A 17,789-nucleotide genomic window follows, 5' to 3' on the forward strand; every position below is an offset into this window, starting at 1 on the left:
ATATTGCTTTAAGTTGTGAGATAAATATTAAACTTTATACTTTATAACATGTCAAAGTTTATTTTTTAATTTGTATTACTTGATTTCTTATTTTAAATGAATATTAAATTATTAGTACTATATTTTTTAAAAAAAGTAAATACTTTTTCATTTAATTTTAATAGATTTATTATTTGAGAGATTGGGATTGTACTATCAATCATACATAAAAGTTTAATTTTTTTATATAATGTTATAGTTGTCAACTTAATGACCTAACACAATCCAACCTATTCGTAGTGAGGTCAGTTCAAGTCGAGTGAAGGGAAAAAAAATAATTAAAATTGACTCAACCCAATCCATGAAGTTTTAATCGAGTTTAGTTATTTTTTTATAATAAAATCCACCTAATCTAACCTATGATCATGAACACCTCTCCTCAAGACGGAAAGTAAAATGAATTAAATTTAACTTCTTTAATTATTTGAGTAAAAAAGGAGAGTTGGGAGATTTAAAAAATTATGAAAGTATTTTCTTTTAATAATTAAAAAATAGGGAATTAGTGCATGTTTGTAATAGTTTGTCTTGGAAAAAATTGTAATTTTCTTGAGACAATTTTGAAAAGTAAAAATAAAATTTTTCTGACTGCCAATGTTTTTTACCCCATAATTTGGAGAACATTCAAAGGTGCACTGATTGCATGTGCATAATTATTAAAGACTAAAATCATGCATTACTAATTTTAAAAAATCATTTATTGATCATGACTTTCCAAGTTACGTGATAGTCCTAAAGTCATGTGAGGCAAATCTAATTGTAAGGAAATAGAAGCACATTTCGTGAATCATATTACTTCGTAATTATCGAGATTTTTTAATTACTTTTTAAGTACAGGTAAAATTTAAATTATTATTCTTACAAAGTTGAAATTAGTTAGTAGAGAGTGTGTTGCTAGCATTATTTTCTCTACCACTGAGTTTGCAAAATCTTAGAGTGTATAATTATAATTTTGAATAATTTCTTAATTCTGTTTTAACATGACTAATTATAAGTTATCATAGTATGAATGAATTTGAATAATAATAATAAAAAAGTCCATATATACTTGTATGAAGTGCAGGTGCTGGCGTTTATATGACACAATCACAATAGTTGAGTCACAATAACAATAATAGTTGCGAGATTGGTGATAAGAGTTACAAAAATAAAAAAATTATTACGAGGGTAAAGTTAAAAAATTATGTTTTAGAGAATAGGAGTTAGGAATTAGAAATGCTTAATTAGTTTTAATTGTATTATAATTTTATGAATTGATATCTTGTTTGTTTATAAGTTGACACCGAGATTTTACATTTTCTAATACGTATAAACCTGTTTTAGGTCACGTTTACTGATAGGAAAAACAAAAATTGTGGTGGCCAAACTCTATTGCAAAGACAGATACAAAATGCCCAGTGTGTGATTTTAATTTTTTTTTTTTAATTTCATAGTTAAACATTTACGGTCTAATTTCAACTTTTAGTTTTATACTCAATTCCATGAAACAATTAGTTTTTTCTAACATATATTCACGTTCACTTGCTTAAATAGGTACTAAATACATTTTATTTAAAAATAAAATTCTAATTACTTAATAATTTTTGTGTATTCATTTAATAAATTATTTTCTCCTTAATAGGTAGGAGGAAAGGACACACGTTAATATAAATTAAGTTTTAATGAATAACTCTTTTCTTATTTATTATTTTAATATATCTCACTTTCATGTACTTTGTTTTAATACATTTTTTCTATCATTTATTACATTTTTTCACATTCATATCCCTTTATGATATAATGTGAGAGAATAGTTACTCAATTTTAGTTGCCTATAAAGAGTATATTGGTGACATTAAAGCTAATAAGGTTCCGTAGGAGAATTGGTTAGAGCATTGGTCTTGTGAAGAGAAGGTCGCATCAAGCTTCCTCTTGACCCAAGTTAAATTTGTAGTGTTTCATTCAATTTTGTTTCATTGATTTAATTATGGTATTTCATTTTCAGTAACACAGCTGGACATGACTATTACCTTCCCTCACCTTTCTATAGACTCCTAAACTTCCAAAAAGATCAAACATCTGCTTCAGCTTGGTTGGCTTGTCACTACACTATTATGCAACTCTCTCTTTCTTTTTATGTATTCTTTCAATGCACAACGTCTCTTACCATTACTACCCACCACCACTCTTCATCCTCTCCAAGCAAACTCCTAGTGTGCTTGCTTTTTCTTCTCTCACCTTGGTATGTGCCCCTTACCATTTCTATCTTTTACCATCATCCTTTCAGGTTCTTGCCTTGTTCATGAAAACTTATGCTCCTTAGATTTCGATGCCTTGTTGCCTTCACATTTTATGATTGTCATGATTTTGTTATGCCGCTTGTTTCCAGTCAAAATATATAATGATTTGTGTGCATAGTTAATTTGGGCTAGAGGTTCTATATATATAGATAGATAGATATGTTATCATATTGTAAGGGATGTATAGGAGTCATGTTTGTTAATGGCATTATGTTAGTTTAGGCTTGATTTCATTAACTTCTGGCTTTGAAATTGAAAGAAATCAAACCCATATGCCATGGTTTGACAATTATAAATGGATCAGGTTGTGTGATGCACTAAATGTTAGAGGAGGCACATGCCATTCGGAAATTATGTGATGGCATAATAGTTTTTTCTTATTTTACATTTGAATTCTACGTGAAACTAACTTATCTGCAACATATTTAAGTAATCTCGAAATCAAAGTCAAATCAAGTTTTCCATTTTTAATAAAAAGTGGATACCAAGTGAGGGAATTCCTTTTCTATAATAGCAATATAGCATAGATGATGATACCCTCGATTCTTTCAACCATAAAAAAATTTGGATAATTCTTGATGGGTGATGAAGCACAATTTAGCAACTATTCTTCAAATTGTGTATGATAGTTGCATTTGTTTTCACCTAATCTTACAATAATATGATTGTCCTGTTGGCTTTGGCCCTTACAGGAAATTTGACTGCTATTTCCATTATACTGTTTACATGATAAAGATAAGGATTTAATGAAGTCTATGATCTTTCATGCACTCTCCTCATATTTTATAAACTATAACATATCAGTTTATGCTTGAGGTTTACCATAAATTGTTCGAATATTACTTGTTATGCAGGTTTCGTATTGGCTGTTTCCTGTTCTTAGCTTGAGAAATAGTAGGAATGGGTCCAAAGAAATGGTTTAAGATAATAGTCAAACTGAAGAAATCCAAGGAAGATAAATCCAAACAAGAAAAGGTTATTTCTTATCTCTGCCTCTCATTAGATACTCTTAGGTTTAGTTTGATAAAGGAGGATTTGAATCATTGTGAAATGTACTTTTTTTTTTCTCTTGACTTTTGCTATTTCATTTGCTTTTTGAATAAAATATTTTCTTGGTTTAAAAATATTTCTGATTTTTACATTTTAACAAAATTTTTATTTTAATTCCTCTAAATACTATTTTATCTTGATTCTTACATTTTCACTATTTTTTATTTCTAGTCTGTTTCACCAACGTAGTTCAACTAAAAATTAACATGCATTAATTTTTTAGTGGAGGATGTTAATTATAGTGACTAAAAAATTTTGCAAATATATAAGAATTAAAACTAAAAAATAAATGTCATAATAAAATAACATATTTGAGTTATTTTTAAAAAGTCAAATTGTTAGAATTCAGAAAAATCCAGCGGTGATAATTTGATATATCCAATCCACTACTGCTGTTTGTTCTCTCAACACTCTTTGAATAGGTAAATTCAAATACATATTCCAACGGAAACCAAATCACTTATGAAGAGTCAAGTAGCATTCCCAATGAAGGTTTGATGATAGACCGGACAGTTCCCACGAGGTTGATGGACGATATTGCAGCTACTCGGATTCAAAATGCGTTTCGTTCATTTATGGTACAATATCTATATGCTGTTTCATTGTATTTATGCCTTTAAATCCGTATTTCACGCTACATTTAACAGGGGGTAAGTAGAGCGATTTTGGTAATTTGTTACATAAGCAAGTGCCCGGAAGCAAGAAGTTAAATTCATGATCTATCTCAATGATATCCACATGTCTACACATTGATAGGATGAGAAAGAATAGGTTAGAAAATTGGATAAAAATAACATAGGTAACATATATTTTGTTATTCTATTCTGTTTATTTCTGATTAAGATTTTGCAGCAAAATAAATTTGACATTAGAGAGTAAGATATGATCTGTCTATAGAAGAGACTTATTATATCTCATTGGTTAAACGAACACTGAAAATATAATAGGAATAGGATAATTTGACTTGTTTTTAATCTTCTTGATGATGATGTTAAATTTGTCAGGTTAGGAGATTTTACCACATTTTCTTTTGGTTCACCGAATCAAATAATGTATTTCCTTCATGTGGTGTCTTCTAAGCCTTCTTCAAATTTCCTTGAAGTCAAAGATATGTACCTAATCAATAATTAATTATTCTTTTTCTCAACTTACCAAAGTGAAGAGGGGTATAACTTTGATTCACTAACGGTATAAATTCTTGATTTGCAAATCCTTGGAACGAATATCATGTCTTCTTGAATTTTCTTCTTATTACTGCTGAACAAAAAATAAACTTACAGCTCAAACCCTGCTCCGAACCTGGAAGGGGAATTATGTCCTAAGGATATAGTGATATTATCTGTTATTTTGCAGCTTTACTCTTTTCTTAACAGAAGTTACAAAACAAGTTACCTTTGTGAATCAACGATTTTCGTCATCTTCATCTTCTAAGGACTTGTTTTCTCCTTTATGTTATTTATACTTTAGCCACAAATCCTGTTTTAAGGATTGATTTCTTCCATTGACTGTGGCCTTAATTTTAGATAACCCAAATTGGCAGCCATTTTTGTGTTTAAAAATCTATTCCGAGTTATTGATTTGAGGCTTTTACCCAAATCATAAGCAATTTATCACACTGAGTGACGAGTGAACTCCCTGCCTGCCCCTATACCTATGCAGGCAAGAAGAACATTGCACCATCTAAGGGGAGCAGTGAAATTTGAAGCTTTAATTCAAGATCACTTGGCCAGAGAGCAAACAGCAACAGCACTTAGCTATATACATTCATGGAGCAGAATACAAGAACAAATTAGAGCTCGCAGAATCTGTATGATAACAGAAGCCAGGATTAAGCAAAAGAAATTGGAAAACCAGTTAAAACTTGAGGCTAAGATTCAGGAACTTGAGGTAGTTTGATTGCTTGATTTTAATCATTCCATAGCCTCATTTACTCTCTTGTTCATGCAATGGGAGCCTATTTTTTTGCTATCCTTTCAATATTAACAAAACATGCCTTTTGGTATACCCATGTCAGGTGGAGTGGTGCAGTGGTTCTGAAACTATGGAAGAGATACTTTCAAGGTTACATCAGAGAGAAGCAGCAGCAGTTAAACGAGAGCGAGCCATGGCATACGCCTTCTCTCATCAGGTACAGAACCTGCTTTTGCTCGCTTTATCCATACCAAAAATTAAATTTGAGCACCTATGGATATGTGATATTGCAGTGGAGGCCAAACTGTAGCCAGTATTTCGGCCAGGCTTCTTATAGCCTTGGTAAAGAAAGTTGGGGTTGGAGCTGGATGGAGCGTTGGGTTGCAGCTCGTCCTTGGGAAGTCCGGGTTCGAGTTCAGTCCACTAAAACAAAGAAACTCAATACTCAGCCCCAAAAAACTAAATCAGACAAGATGAACCACAATGAAAGCAAAGTGGCCTCGGCTAAACCTGCCCTGTCAAACGGGACGGAAAATGGGAAAGGAAAGGAAAACAGCACTTCAGTGCTGACAAAGAACGAAGTATCCAAATAGTTCAATAAATTTGAAGGTTTACGGCTTCTCCTCCTCCTCCTCCTCCTCCTTTTGGGGTTGATTTTTTCATATTTGGTTTGGTCATTTGGCGTGTACGTTACATTAGGAGACTTCACTGGTTACCTGCCTTTGCATGATGTATACGAGTATGAATTCCCTAGTTTTGGTTGAAATTTGAGAATGGTCATATTATTATCCTTTTCTTTCTTGGGCAGTCCTTCAAATATTCACCGCGTGTAATTATGCTTATATATGACTATGGGTGATTAAATAGTTTAATTATAACTGCAAAGATGTAAGAATATTAAATGAACTGTCCTCCTTTTAGTGTATTGTTTCACATAGACAGAGTATGACAGAGGATGGTCGGGCTCTTTATGTTTAACATCGTCATTAATTATTGCCACATTTTGCACATATGGCAACCGAGAGCTGTGTGTTGCATAATGACCTATTCAACTTTTTGGAGTAATGTTATTTATCAACCGACTAGCAGCACCAACAACCAAAAAAACAATTACTACGATCTCAATAGAGGCCAATGGTTTTTCTTGTTCTTTATTTTCATTATCCCCTTGGGAGACAGCATATCCAGCTGGACATTACATAATGTTATTTTAAGGCACTGAGATTCACGGGGTAGGGGACCAAGAACAGGTGGACAAGAACCACACCTTGGTGGCACTTATGTGTGTGAATTCTTCCATAATTGAGCTTCTTCGTTGTGCTCATCCCATAGATATCTTCCACCTTCCCCACTTGTTCTACCTACTAGGATTTATCGATCCAACTCGTTGGTTGTGGAGTATGGACTGTGACCTACAGATTCCCCCACTACTCAACCTCATCTTATTGCAGCAAGGTTGAGAACTTGATAAAAAATAAAGACAAGATATTTTCGTTCGAAAAGGGTAGATCAAGTTCCAAACCCAATGGTAGAAATCACTACTCTACCAGAAGCTGAAGCTTCCCTTTGGGCTACATAGTGCATTAGCTGAATATGTTGTCTCCCAAGGGGATAATGAAAATAAAGAACAAGAAAAACCATTGGCCTTTACTGAGATCAAAAGAAAGGAAGCCATCAAGATGAACTGTGTTGGTTCTTTTCCTTTTTACCACACAATCAAACCTTCGGTCACTATCACGAATCATGACATACTACACGGGCTAAAGGAACTACAAATAAGACATGGGAAAGGAAAAGCAGAAAACCATGCTGAATTTAGGAAAATTGCCCTTTTAACAGGCTCGGAATCAACTCTCACGTAACTCCTTTCTTTTGTAAAACAGTTTCTACTGTTCATGGACAATGACTTCTCAACCAAATGCTCCCAAAATTCAAGCACGAAAAAGATAGATCATTGATGTAATAAAACAGTAGAATCATCTTTCAATTTCTTTTAGCAGGATGAGGAAGCTACACATGGATGGACGGTCGCAATAGAAAGCAGTAAAAAGTAACAAAACAATCATTTCTCACACGAAAGAGAACCCTCTTTTCATCCCTTTGACAATGTATTTTGAGAATTGGGCATTTTCCAAACGGGAAGAAAATGCCCGTCTCTTTCCCTCTATTGAAACAAGACAGTAACATCCAACTCGAACCTTTAGCATACACTACCCAATTATTCATATGTTGGCTTATTTGGGATTTGCCCTGTTTTGCAATGGAGAGAAAGCCTCACCCTGCATCTGCCTCTGCACTAAGTTGGAAATACAAGATAAATCGAGCAAACTAGCTGTGATATCTACGTGCATGTTTTCAGACCAAAACTAAGAAACTAGATATCCAAGTACAAACGATACAGCCACTACAAGTTGTAACAAACATCAAACATAACAATCCAAACACGGAATATAGAAAAAACATAGCACTCGAACTTGAAATTCTTCCTAATCAAACGTAAAATAACATAAAAAAGTGGAGAATTGGAAAACCTGGAAATCCAACCCCAGATTTTCTTCATTCCCCAAGCACAGGCCATTGAACCGAACCATTCCAAATCTAAAATCCAAATCCAACTCCTCATCCTCGTTCTTCGGAGACACTGCAGAAGCAGATGATACACCCAATTGGTTGATTTCAAGAACTGAGGGTTTTGAATTCGAGCACCTGAACAGAAAGGAGAGTGAAATTGGCGGTTTCAACGGCGAGAATCGGAGGAAACAGAGGACGGCTTATCGGAAACGCCGTCGTGTTCCTCCTCACCCTGAATTCGTGCCGGCACGCGGAAACCGGTGAAGCCACCGGGAGCAAATGCCGAAGAAGGAGAAGACTGATACACCAACGCCGCCGGCGAAAGATAATGATGCCGATGATGATGATGAAGATGATGATCGGCGGCGACGAATGACGGCGCGTCAATCCAAGCACGAACTGAAGGGTTGTTACTGGACTGAAGGGGTCCCCTCTGAGAAAGATACTGGCCTTGGCCAAACACCACCGCCGGCGATGTCGCCGGCACCAGCGAAGCTGAAGGAGCGTTAAACACAAACCCTCCTCCTCCACCACCACCACCACTGCCATCGTTACCAGTATCATTAGCAGCAACAGCAGAAGCATTGTTCCAAGCCACCATGCCATCGAACCCGGTGCCGGTAAAAAGCACGTGCTCGTTCTGGTTCTGGTGAAGCAGAATCGGATCCTGCAACGACTGAAGCGAGAGCCTGAGATCCTGGCTACTCGTTCTGGAAAGCAAATCCGGCGGGTAGCTCTGGAACTGAATCAACGACGATGTGGTGGTGGGGAAGAAAGACCGAATCGCGTCGTTGTCCAACGGAAGAAAAGCAGAACCTCCACCACCGCCATCGTGGTGGCGGAAGCTCTCGTTCTCGTTCTCAGTTCCGTTCTCGTTGTCGTTTTCATTTTCCCCTAACTGGCGGAGAATTGCTTCATCGGGGTTGGGGTTGGGGTTAGGGTTGTGCGATTCGTCGTCGTTTTGATTATTAGGAACAGGGAGTGTAGGTTTCCAGGGTGGGAGGTGGGCGAGTTGGTCGATGGCGGATTTGGCCTTGTTGATGAGCCAGTCGACGGCCTTACTGGGGCGGTCGTAGCCCAGACGGTCTTGTACGTCGTAGAACTGGATGGCGGTGTGGGCCGAAAGCCTGACCCGGCGGTCTCTTGGGCCTTTGGCGGTGCAAACCTTGCTGTGTCGGTCCTTCCGCCCCGTGGACCGCACAATGTGACCCCCTTCAACTTCCACTATCTCCCCCACCCCCCCTCTCATTCCCCCTTGCCTCGACGACGTCGTTCCCACATGCTCCCCCGAACCCGAATAAGACCGTTTCTTTGGCGCTTGTAACCGACCTGGGTCTAATAAATACGACGGTTGCTGTTGCTGTTGGAGCACGTTTTGTTGCTGCTCTTCTTGCTGCTCTACATGATGATGATGGTGGTGGTGGTGGAGTTGACGATGATGATGATGATGATTCCTTTGAGGATCCAGACTCAGACCCTTTTTCGCGCTGTTCTCTTCCAGCTTTTAACAGAGCAAAACGTTTTGGCTTATTGGGTTGATGGTCGGTTTTTGCCACTCTCCCTTTGTTGCTTATGCAAGTGGCACCCGTTTGAAACTTGTTCACTGCCATTCAGTTCCATGCCAAAATGGAGAGTGGAACTAGTAGTAGTTGTAGTTGTACAATTATGAATGAAAGAAGAAAAGGGGCTATAGCCAAGAGGAGGGGGAATTCATTCTGGGCCTATGGAGAGGGTGGCAGTGTTTTGGTCAGAACTGAGAATGAAGAAGGTTTGGTTTCATCACTGCTGTTCTTGTACTACCTACACACACTACTGCTGCTGCTACTACTACACGTACATACCAACCCATCCAAAACTCATTGAATCAGCAAAACTGGCTCTTCCCTTCTCACTTTATTTTTCTCAATTTTGACATATATTATTATATTTTTACTTGCTAGTTAGAAGTTAGAACCGTTGGTTATATGTGTAGGGAAGGAAGTGAGCGTTTTGGTTTAGATGCCCCCTTTGATAGATTGAGGCTTTACATGCCACTGCCACCACACCTTTCGACAGGGACACCCTTCACAGCTTTTATGGTTTTTCTCTCTATCTTTATTGCTTCGCTTAAAAGAAACAACACCATATCGTCTATCGTCTATCGTGGATGCCTAAATTTACTCCTCCCAACCCACTCTCTTTTTTCTCCCTTGTCACCATTACTACTCTACATGGCATCTCAAGGGGCCTCCTTTTTCTTTCTTTTTGGAACAACATTGTTTGTCTGCGTTTTTCCATGCTTGTCCTCTTCCCCCCAATTTACTTCCATGCCCTGTCAACCTTTTCCTTTTCCTTTTCCTTTTTCTCTTCTTAAATTAATCCTTCTTATCCATTAACAATCGAACCAATATCAACTTCGATTCTAAATTATAAAATATCAATCAAATATGAAAATACCATTAGGAAAAATGTTAACTTTTAAGATTGCATTTAAGTAGTTAATAATAATATTTTATTTAAATATAATAAATACGTATTTTATAAAAATTTATTGTTTTTAAGTACTTAAACCAAGGTTAAAGTCATAAAATTAATAATGTCAAATAACATTTTTTTCTCAAAAGTTTATAAATGTTGAAAGAAATACTACCTAAACAAGCTTAAATTTAAAAGTCCATAAGACTTCTCCAAAGCTAAAAGTTTAGTCACGCAAAAAAAATATTTGCGAAAAAAAAGGCAAGTTTATCTGGACAGTGAAGATTAATTATAAAGCCAAAAATAGATAATTTATTGAGTAATACAATATATACTTTTGAGAAATGTATTGTCCGAAATGACCCTAGCATAAAACAAGTAGATTCATCGTTCATGTGCATAAGAATTTTAGAACCTTTTTAAAAGGAAAAACAATTGGATTGTAGCTTTGCATAATGCATATCGTTCGTCCTTGTAAAGCGTGTAGTCCATTTCTAATTTCAAGACTACGGTCTGGAGATACTAACTCAGATTCGCAGGGATTATAAAAAGGAAAAAAAAAATACTATTTTTATATTAAATTTATTGTGTTTTTTTTTATAAATAAATTAGAGACAAGAGAATGATTAAATAGGTAAACAAAAATTGCAAGAATAAAGAAAAATGAAAATAATATTTATTCCACAAAACAACCGTGTATATTATTTAAAACAATGGATATAGGAAAATATTTTTAAAATACTATTATTAAATTTAGTCTTTCAAATTACGATTAAGTATTGGAAATATTTATTACATTATAAATATGAAAATATAATAAATATTGAAGTTTAATCAATAAACTGAGATTAATAAAATATTAAATTATACATAGGTTAATATAAAAACGTGCAACACCACTTAAATCTAATTATGTTATATGTACACGTGTGTTGTCTGATGTTTATGTAACTATTAAAAAGTTAATAAATAAATAAAAATCTAAAGTGGGTTTGTTTCAAATAAATAAGATATTTAACTTCTTTACGAAAGGTCTACATATATGATATAATGCGGATTAATATTCTCTCTGGTTGTTTTTCAAACTGTGCATGGAATCTTGACTCTGAAAATTTGAAGTTTGTTTTATAAAAAATTATAAATGACTATGAATTGTTAATCGAAGTCGTTGGACTCAAACTGTATTACAGGTATAGTTCATTTTTTAACTTCAGAGGATCACATCCCATTTTCATGCCTTGTGGACATGAACGATGATATTGCTAGTTCAATTTATTTTTTTAAATTTTTTTGAGAAATTTTGAAAATTAATTTTATCTCAAAATGCATCTCAAATGAACATGAACTAAGCATTAAGAAACTAAAGCTCATTGTTTTAAGCTAGTAAAATGTAACAAGTTTAGACGGGTATTTTACATTTAGTATTTCAAAGTGTGTCCTAAATATATTTAATTAAATTTTATATATTTTTTATTTTATGAATGAATTTCAAAGTTATACTTATAAAATTATATCTAAGGTAAATAAATCATTTAATTTTTTGAATAAATTTTTAAAACTTCATAGTTTGAGAGTGTAGAGGAGGGTTTGAAGGGAGAAGTGATTCTAGTTTAGGTAAATTTAAATTTTCATAAGTTTAAAATAATTTATATTTTTGTTTAACTTTTTTCGAATTTAAAAAGATGAATTATTTATAATTTCTGGAATTTTTTTAATTTTTTATATTAATTTTTTTATAAGAACTTTTTTAAATTTTTATTCAAACTGAACCTTAATCTTATACCTTTGAGGGGAAAAAAATATCTTGAGTTATTTTTCAGAAAAAGCATTTAAAGTGAGAATGATTATGTATTTTATATTTTCATTTGGATTTATCGCCTAAAATATAAACAAATATACCAAGAATTTTAATTGTAACGTTTAAGATTTTAATAAATACTCGTGATAGTTAATTAAATAGAATTCAACAATTTAAGTATTTAAAATAACTGTTAGGCTTTGGAAGAACAAAGAAAATGCTAGAAACGAAAGCTACTGAATCTGATGGAAGGATAGCATAAATTCCTGGAAGAGGAAAATCCTAGAGGACCAAGCATTCTTGCCATGAGATCCTAACTTCACCATAAAATTTGCTAGCTACCATGTCAGCTTCCTAGTTAATATGCATGATATGGACACTCCATATATTGTCTATTTAAAAAGTTGACGAATGAGAGCAATAATAGAGGCTTATACATGAAGCTCATGATTGAGGTGATCATTCAAGATGCTAACCACCTCCCCAACATCACTTTCACTAATGACAAATCTAAATTCCTTACTCCATGCCAAATTAATTAAGACCATGATAAACGCCATGAAGTTCAACTAGCAAAGCATCGCCTTGATCATAAATGCTAGAGAAACCACACATCCAATTGCCATGAATATTACATATAATCCAATTGAAACCACTAGTAGAGGAGGTCTCAAAAGCACTACCATCACAGAGATTTTTGAGGAGGAGGCATCTACTTAACCCCACTTTTAGTATAGCTACTTTGTTACACCATAAACAGGGAAAACGGTTAAACAACTAGTGAGAGTAAGATTGATTGGTCAACTCCAATTTATTTATTTATCTATTTTCGTCAAAGTACAAAGTATTCTCAATTTTTTACTATAAAAATTTATGTTACATCTTCTCCTCTCTAAATTAAAGCCACCATAGGGTTGCTATGTACCCAACCCCAAACATGAGTTGTGGCTTATAGTTAAGGTCTTTTATCCAAAATCTAACTTCATTGTTATGGCTATAAATATGCAAAATAAAATAAATTCCTTCAAATGAGTGAAATTATGAAGAAAATGTTAAATATCCTCAAGTTAATTAAAGCAATAATCACAACTTAATATACTGATGGACTTACGTACCCCCACGATGACGAAAAAGGTAATCATAAAACAGAAACATTTCAAAACAATTAAAATATAAAGATGAAGCCTGAGAAAAGGTTTTAATTCCTTGGCAACTCTGCAAAAGGAGAACAATAGCTTTTAGGTGTATATTGAGCTTCCGTGGCTTTAAAAGGGACAAAAATAGTTATCAAAGTGGTGAAAGATCAGACTTCTTATGACAGTAGAATTTTAAAACAAAAGGTATATAAGATCTTAAAAGTAGTTTTTTGTATAAGATATTTATAGTCATGATTGAAAAAGTTAATTTGCATGACTATTCAATGTTTTGATTTCAGCCAATGCTGAGTGTTGTTACTTAAGGTTGATTCTGTTCATGAGAAGCTTTCCCCTTTTATTTATTTTTAAGTTTTGAAGCTTTTGTGTGGCTAAGCTTGCCCATGAAGCCAGGAAACCCCACAACCCTCACAAATGGAAACTTCATGTATATAGATTGTTGACCGAATAAATTAATTAGCATTTTGAAAATCTTACAAGTTAGAGAATGGATGGAAAATTCTTAGAGTGAAAAAAAAATTCAAAAATCATATCAAATAAGGGGAGATTTATTTGCCACATTTTTGAGCTCGAACCATGCCAATGTTCTCCACCATGGTTAAACATGATTTGTTTTGTTTGTGCATTATAAAATTCTTTGAACCAATATGACCGTGGTATGTTTCATGTTTTATTTTGCGTAATGCATGATCATACTGTTGTATAATATATTGTGAGCAATGTAGTTATTTTTCAGTGATAGGATTAGTGAGTGGAACATAATTGACTTCTCAAAACACACGAGCGTCACCAGGCAAGAAATGGATATGTCATATAGATTCAATAACTTTTTACTTTTTAGATTTTTTTTATGTGTTTTACAGGTCTTGTGAAGTGCATATTCTTTCATGGCTCGTTCCTCTTGATTTTCCTTTTTCTTCCTCTTGTTATTTCTTTCTCTTCTCTTGTTTGGGCATTGTTTATAAAAACAAAATTATTTACATGTTTGGAGTAATTTTTGTTACATCAACAAGTACGTGACAGTACTATGCATGCAATGTGTATCGCTTACTGCAAAGAACAAATTTCATCCACATAGTTTTGCTCACTACAGGGATGAGACTTGATTTCATGGTGACAAGTGATAACTTTCTACTTTTATCTAGTAAATAAATGCGAGTAGTCTTATCTTTTTATCTGCCACAAAATTTTATACAAACCACAATCACGAATTCAATTTTCTTCACAACAAATATATATAATCAGCATAAATAGTACTAATTACATTTAGGTTAGTAATATTTTTAATAGTTTGATAGTTTATTTTGTTTTGGGAAACGTTTAGTTTGTTGTTATTGTTTATTGGGTTTGTAACTTAAGACTTTTTTTTATATAAAAACAATGATAAAAATAAAAAATTTGTTAATAATAAGTTAAATTATAACATATTGATGTTTAGGGTTTATTTAATATAAATAATAGATTTTATATAAATAAATTAATAATTATTACTTATAAAACATTAATTATTAATTATTTTGTTGTATTTATTTATATATTTTAACTTGTATTATTAATTGAATATTTTTTACTATTATAATTTTAACTTGTTGGCTTATAGTTAGTATTATTTTAATTTTTTTAATATTCAAAAGTTGGTAATATTTAAATTTTAAAAATAATACATATGTCTTATAACTAATAGCAAAAGTTGTTGATGAACACAACTGAAACTAAAAAGTTCAAAATGTGTGTCACTAACTGAAAAGCATAAAACAATAATAGTTAAATTGATAATTTTTTTAATTAGAAAACTAAAAAAATACAAAAACATATTAAATTTAGTAAATGGCATTATCAATATTTATTAAAATAGAGTAAAATGACAAAGTATTAATTAATATCAAAATCATTTAAAATTTTACAGATTTAATTTACTTTATAAAAAATAAAATAAAATAATTAAATTAATAAAAAAAATCAAGTGTGAGCTTACGTTAACCATATATATAAGCATATTTAGTGAGAATGTGAAGGGTGAAAAAAAAAACTTAATGATACAACTATCCATGCATATATGAGCATTTGAATTTGAAGAAATCATAACGCCTGATATTTTTTTTTTAATTTATATTATCAGTAAGTGGGTGTCTTTTCATGTAACAGTTTTTTTTTTGTCTAGTAACGTGGAAAAGTAATTTTTATTTATTTTTCTCCTTAAGCATTGACAATTAATATTAAAAGTGTTTGAACATTTATTAATAGTACTATTATTTAGCTACTGATAATATTTTAGTTTTACATACCAAGAAAGAAACTTATAATGGAAGAAAAGAAAAGAAGAAAAAGAAGCTAAAAGCTTTTGGTTTTCAATTTTGAAGTTTTGCATGGCGTATCAATTTTTGGAGTTATATCAAATTTCTTTGAATCATAAAGCAACTTGCTTATAATGTAATGTACGGATATTTGGCATCATCCAAATCATTAACGGTTTTGTGGGGTTTGAATTGATTAATTCATCTCGAAAAGAAAGAAAGGAAAAAACAAATCAGTATCAAAGTTCAACAAAATTGATCGAACATGCATAAATAAGTATATGTATAAGAATATTCTAGTTGCCTATGCAAATATAAAATTAAACAATTAAGGTGGGCTTTGGCCCTATCATCTAAAAACAAAACTAAGGTCACGTAATTACATTTACATAATGTTGGCGTTGAGTATGAACTAAAGTATATTATATCCTATTTTGTTGAAATAATTTTTAAACCTGTAATACTACCGAAATAAACAATAATTATGCATCTAACAACAAATTTCAATCATCATATTATTGATAACATCATGAATCAATGTCCTGAAAAAAAAATTGTTTTGTGCTCCAATTAATTTTTGCATTAGATTTGTGTTGCTTTGGAGGTTGATAAGCAAGTAATGTTAGCTACTTTAGAAAAATAGTACTACAATATTAAAAAAAGTGTTACATATGTTATCATTTTCATTTAATTTTTAAACTTCAATTCAGATTCCCTAAATACTTCAATATTAACTATATATAAATGTACTATTTAGTTTTTTTTTTTTAATGTGTTGACAAAAGTACCATTTAACATTATAAAATCGTTTAATATTATTGACTGCCAACAACTTAATCATTTATCTTTTTCTTTCCAAAAATATACATTTATTATTATACTCTTTAAATATTAAATAATTAAAATTATTTTGTATTATATATGTCATTTTTATTTATTTTAACATATTATACTTTACCTTTTATATGAATACACATTTCAAAATATTTTCCCAAGATTAAAAGACAAACAAAATAATTACTTTTTTTATATATAAAAGTTATTTTTCACATATTTAACCAAGTTTTTTTTTTGGTATCATCTATTTAGTACCAATCATGGTATGAGGGTATAAATATTTGAGAAAATCTATTTTAAAATTTAAATTTGATCACTTAAATTATCTTTTATTTAATAATTTTCTGAAGATTCTATATTGTGAAATGCCATTGGACAATTATATTTTCCTTATTTTTATATGCGAAACATGTAGTTAACTTTAAAGTAAAAAATTTGAAAGATTTTGTAGTTAATAAATTCAATTTAATTATTTGAACTTAACTGAATTTAGTAACTACTTCTCTTAATTAAAGTCTTTGGAAGATTAATTGATCTTTTTTATATAATGAATGTCCTGCCATGAAGACAGTGACAGTTGATCATGTATAGCTTATAATAAAATAAATAAATAAATTAAATTGATAAAAAAAGAAGTTAACAGAGTGCTATATCTAATTTGTGGAAATGAAAAATGATTTCAGAAATTCTTATACAAAATGATAGTAGTCTTTTTAATTCTCTTGAATAAATAATAACGTCGTACAAAGTCGACCCGGGTTTCATCATGTGCATACTTGAAGACTAAATTAGGTTTTTTTGTTTCCTGAAAATGATGTTGTGGGGTATCATACAGCATGTCTTTTACACTTCCATTTACAGCAACACTTCCATTAACACACAATTGTTGTTACCAATAACTATTGTTTGGTACCTCTTTTCTAGTGATTTTCATTTGTTTTATCTTTTTAAATATTTAAAAGAAGAATTTTGCTGCTCATAATAATTTATTGGACTCGAACATGATGTTTTAATAAATAATATATATGATTTAAAAAGAAAAAAGTATTTTCTTCAAATGAACAGAGGCTTGGAGACAGCAAATGCAGTGATAGAGATCCAAAAGCGGATTTACTTTGGTTTCATTTTCATATACAGCTTTACCAAGGATAACGAATCCACGAATCTATCTGTTCCTTTGTGATCTTTCAGTTTTTTGTCAATATGGTAGGCCACTGTTTGCAGTTGCATATGGCCAAACGACAACAATCACGCGTTATACTTAGAAACATGATTTGGATGGAACATTCAATGCAATCCTTTTGGCCACTAGAGTACGCTCCTTTTTGCATAATTGCACATAGCCGTATACTACAGCTGCAACTTAAATTAAATCAACATTTCACCAAGAACACACGTTAATTAA

At 32.1% G+C, this 17,789-nt stretch overlaps 2 protein-coding genes across 2 annotated transcripts; one reads left to right on the forward strand and one right to left on the reverse strand.

Moving 5' to 3' along the window:
* The first annotated feature begins 2,187 nt into the window (after positions 1–2,187).
* Positions 2,188–6,122, forward strand: LOC113855144 (protein IQ-DOMAIN 1-like). The gene is made up of 6 exons (XM_027486646.1): positions 2,188–2,257; positions 3,170–3,290; positions 3,788–3,943; positions 5,025–5,252; positions 5,380–5,493; positions 5,570–6,122. The coding sequence occupies exons 2-6, from the start codon at positions 3,216–3,218 to the stop codon at positions 5,867–5,869; spliced, it is 873 nt and encodes a 290-aa protein (XP_027342447.1). The 5' UTR covers positions 2,188–2,257; positions 3,170–3,215; the 3' UTR covers positions 5,870–6,122.
* A 1,110-nt stretch (positions 6,123–7,232) lies between these two features.
* On the reverse strand, positions 7,233–10,841 carry LOC113854785 (transcription factor TCP4-like). Its single transcript, XM_027486001.1, has one exon. It carries the CDS (start codon positions 9,094–9,096, stop codon positions 8,014–8,016), a length of 1,083 nt encoding a protein of 360 aa, XP_027341802.1. The 5' UTR covers positions 9,097–10,841; the 3' UTR covers positions 7,233–8,013.
* Between the last annotated feature and the right edge of the window lie 6,948 nt (positions 10,842–17,789).

Source organism: Abrus precatorius, unplaced genomic scaffold, assembly GCF_003935025.1.
Source record: "Abrus precatorius isolate BTA unplaced genomic scaffold, Abrus_2018 Scaffold11, whole genome shotgun sequence".
In the NCBI taxonomy this organism is placed as follows: domain Eukaryota; kingdom Viridiplantae; phylum Streptophyta; class Magnoliopsida; order Fabales; family Fabaceae; genus Abrus; species Abrus precatorius.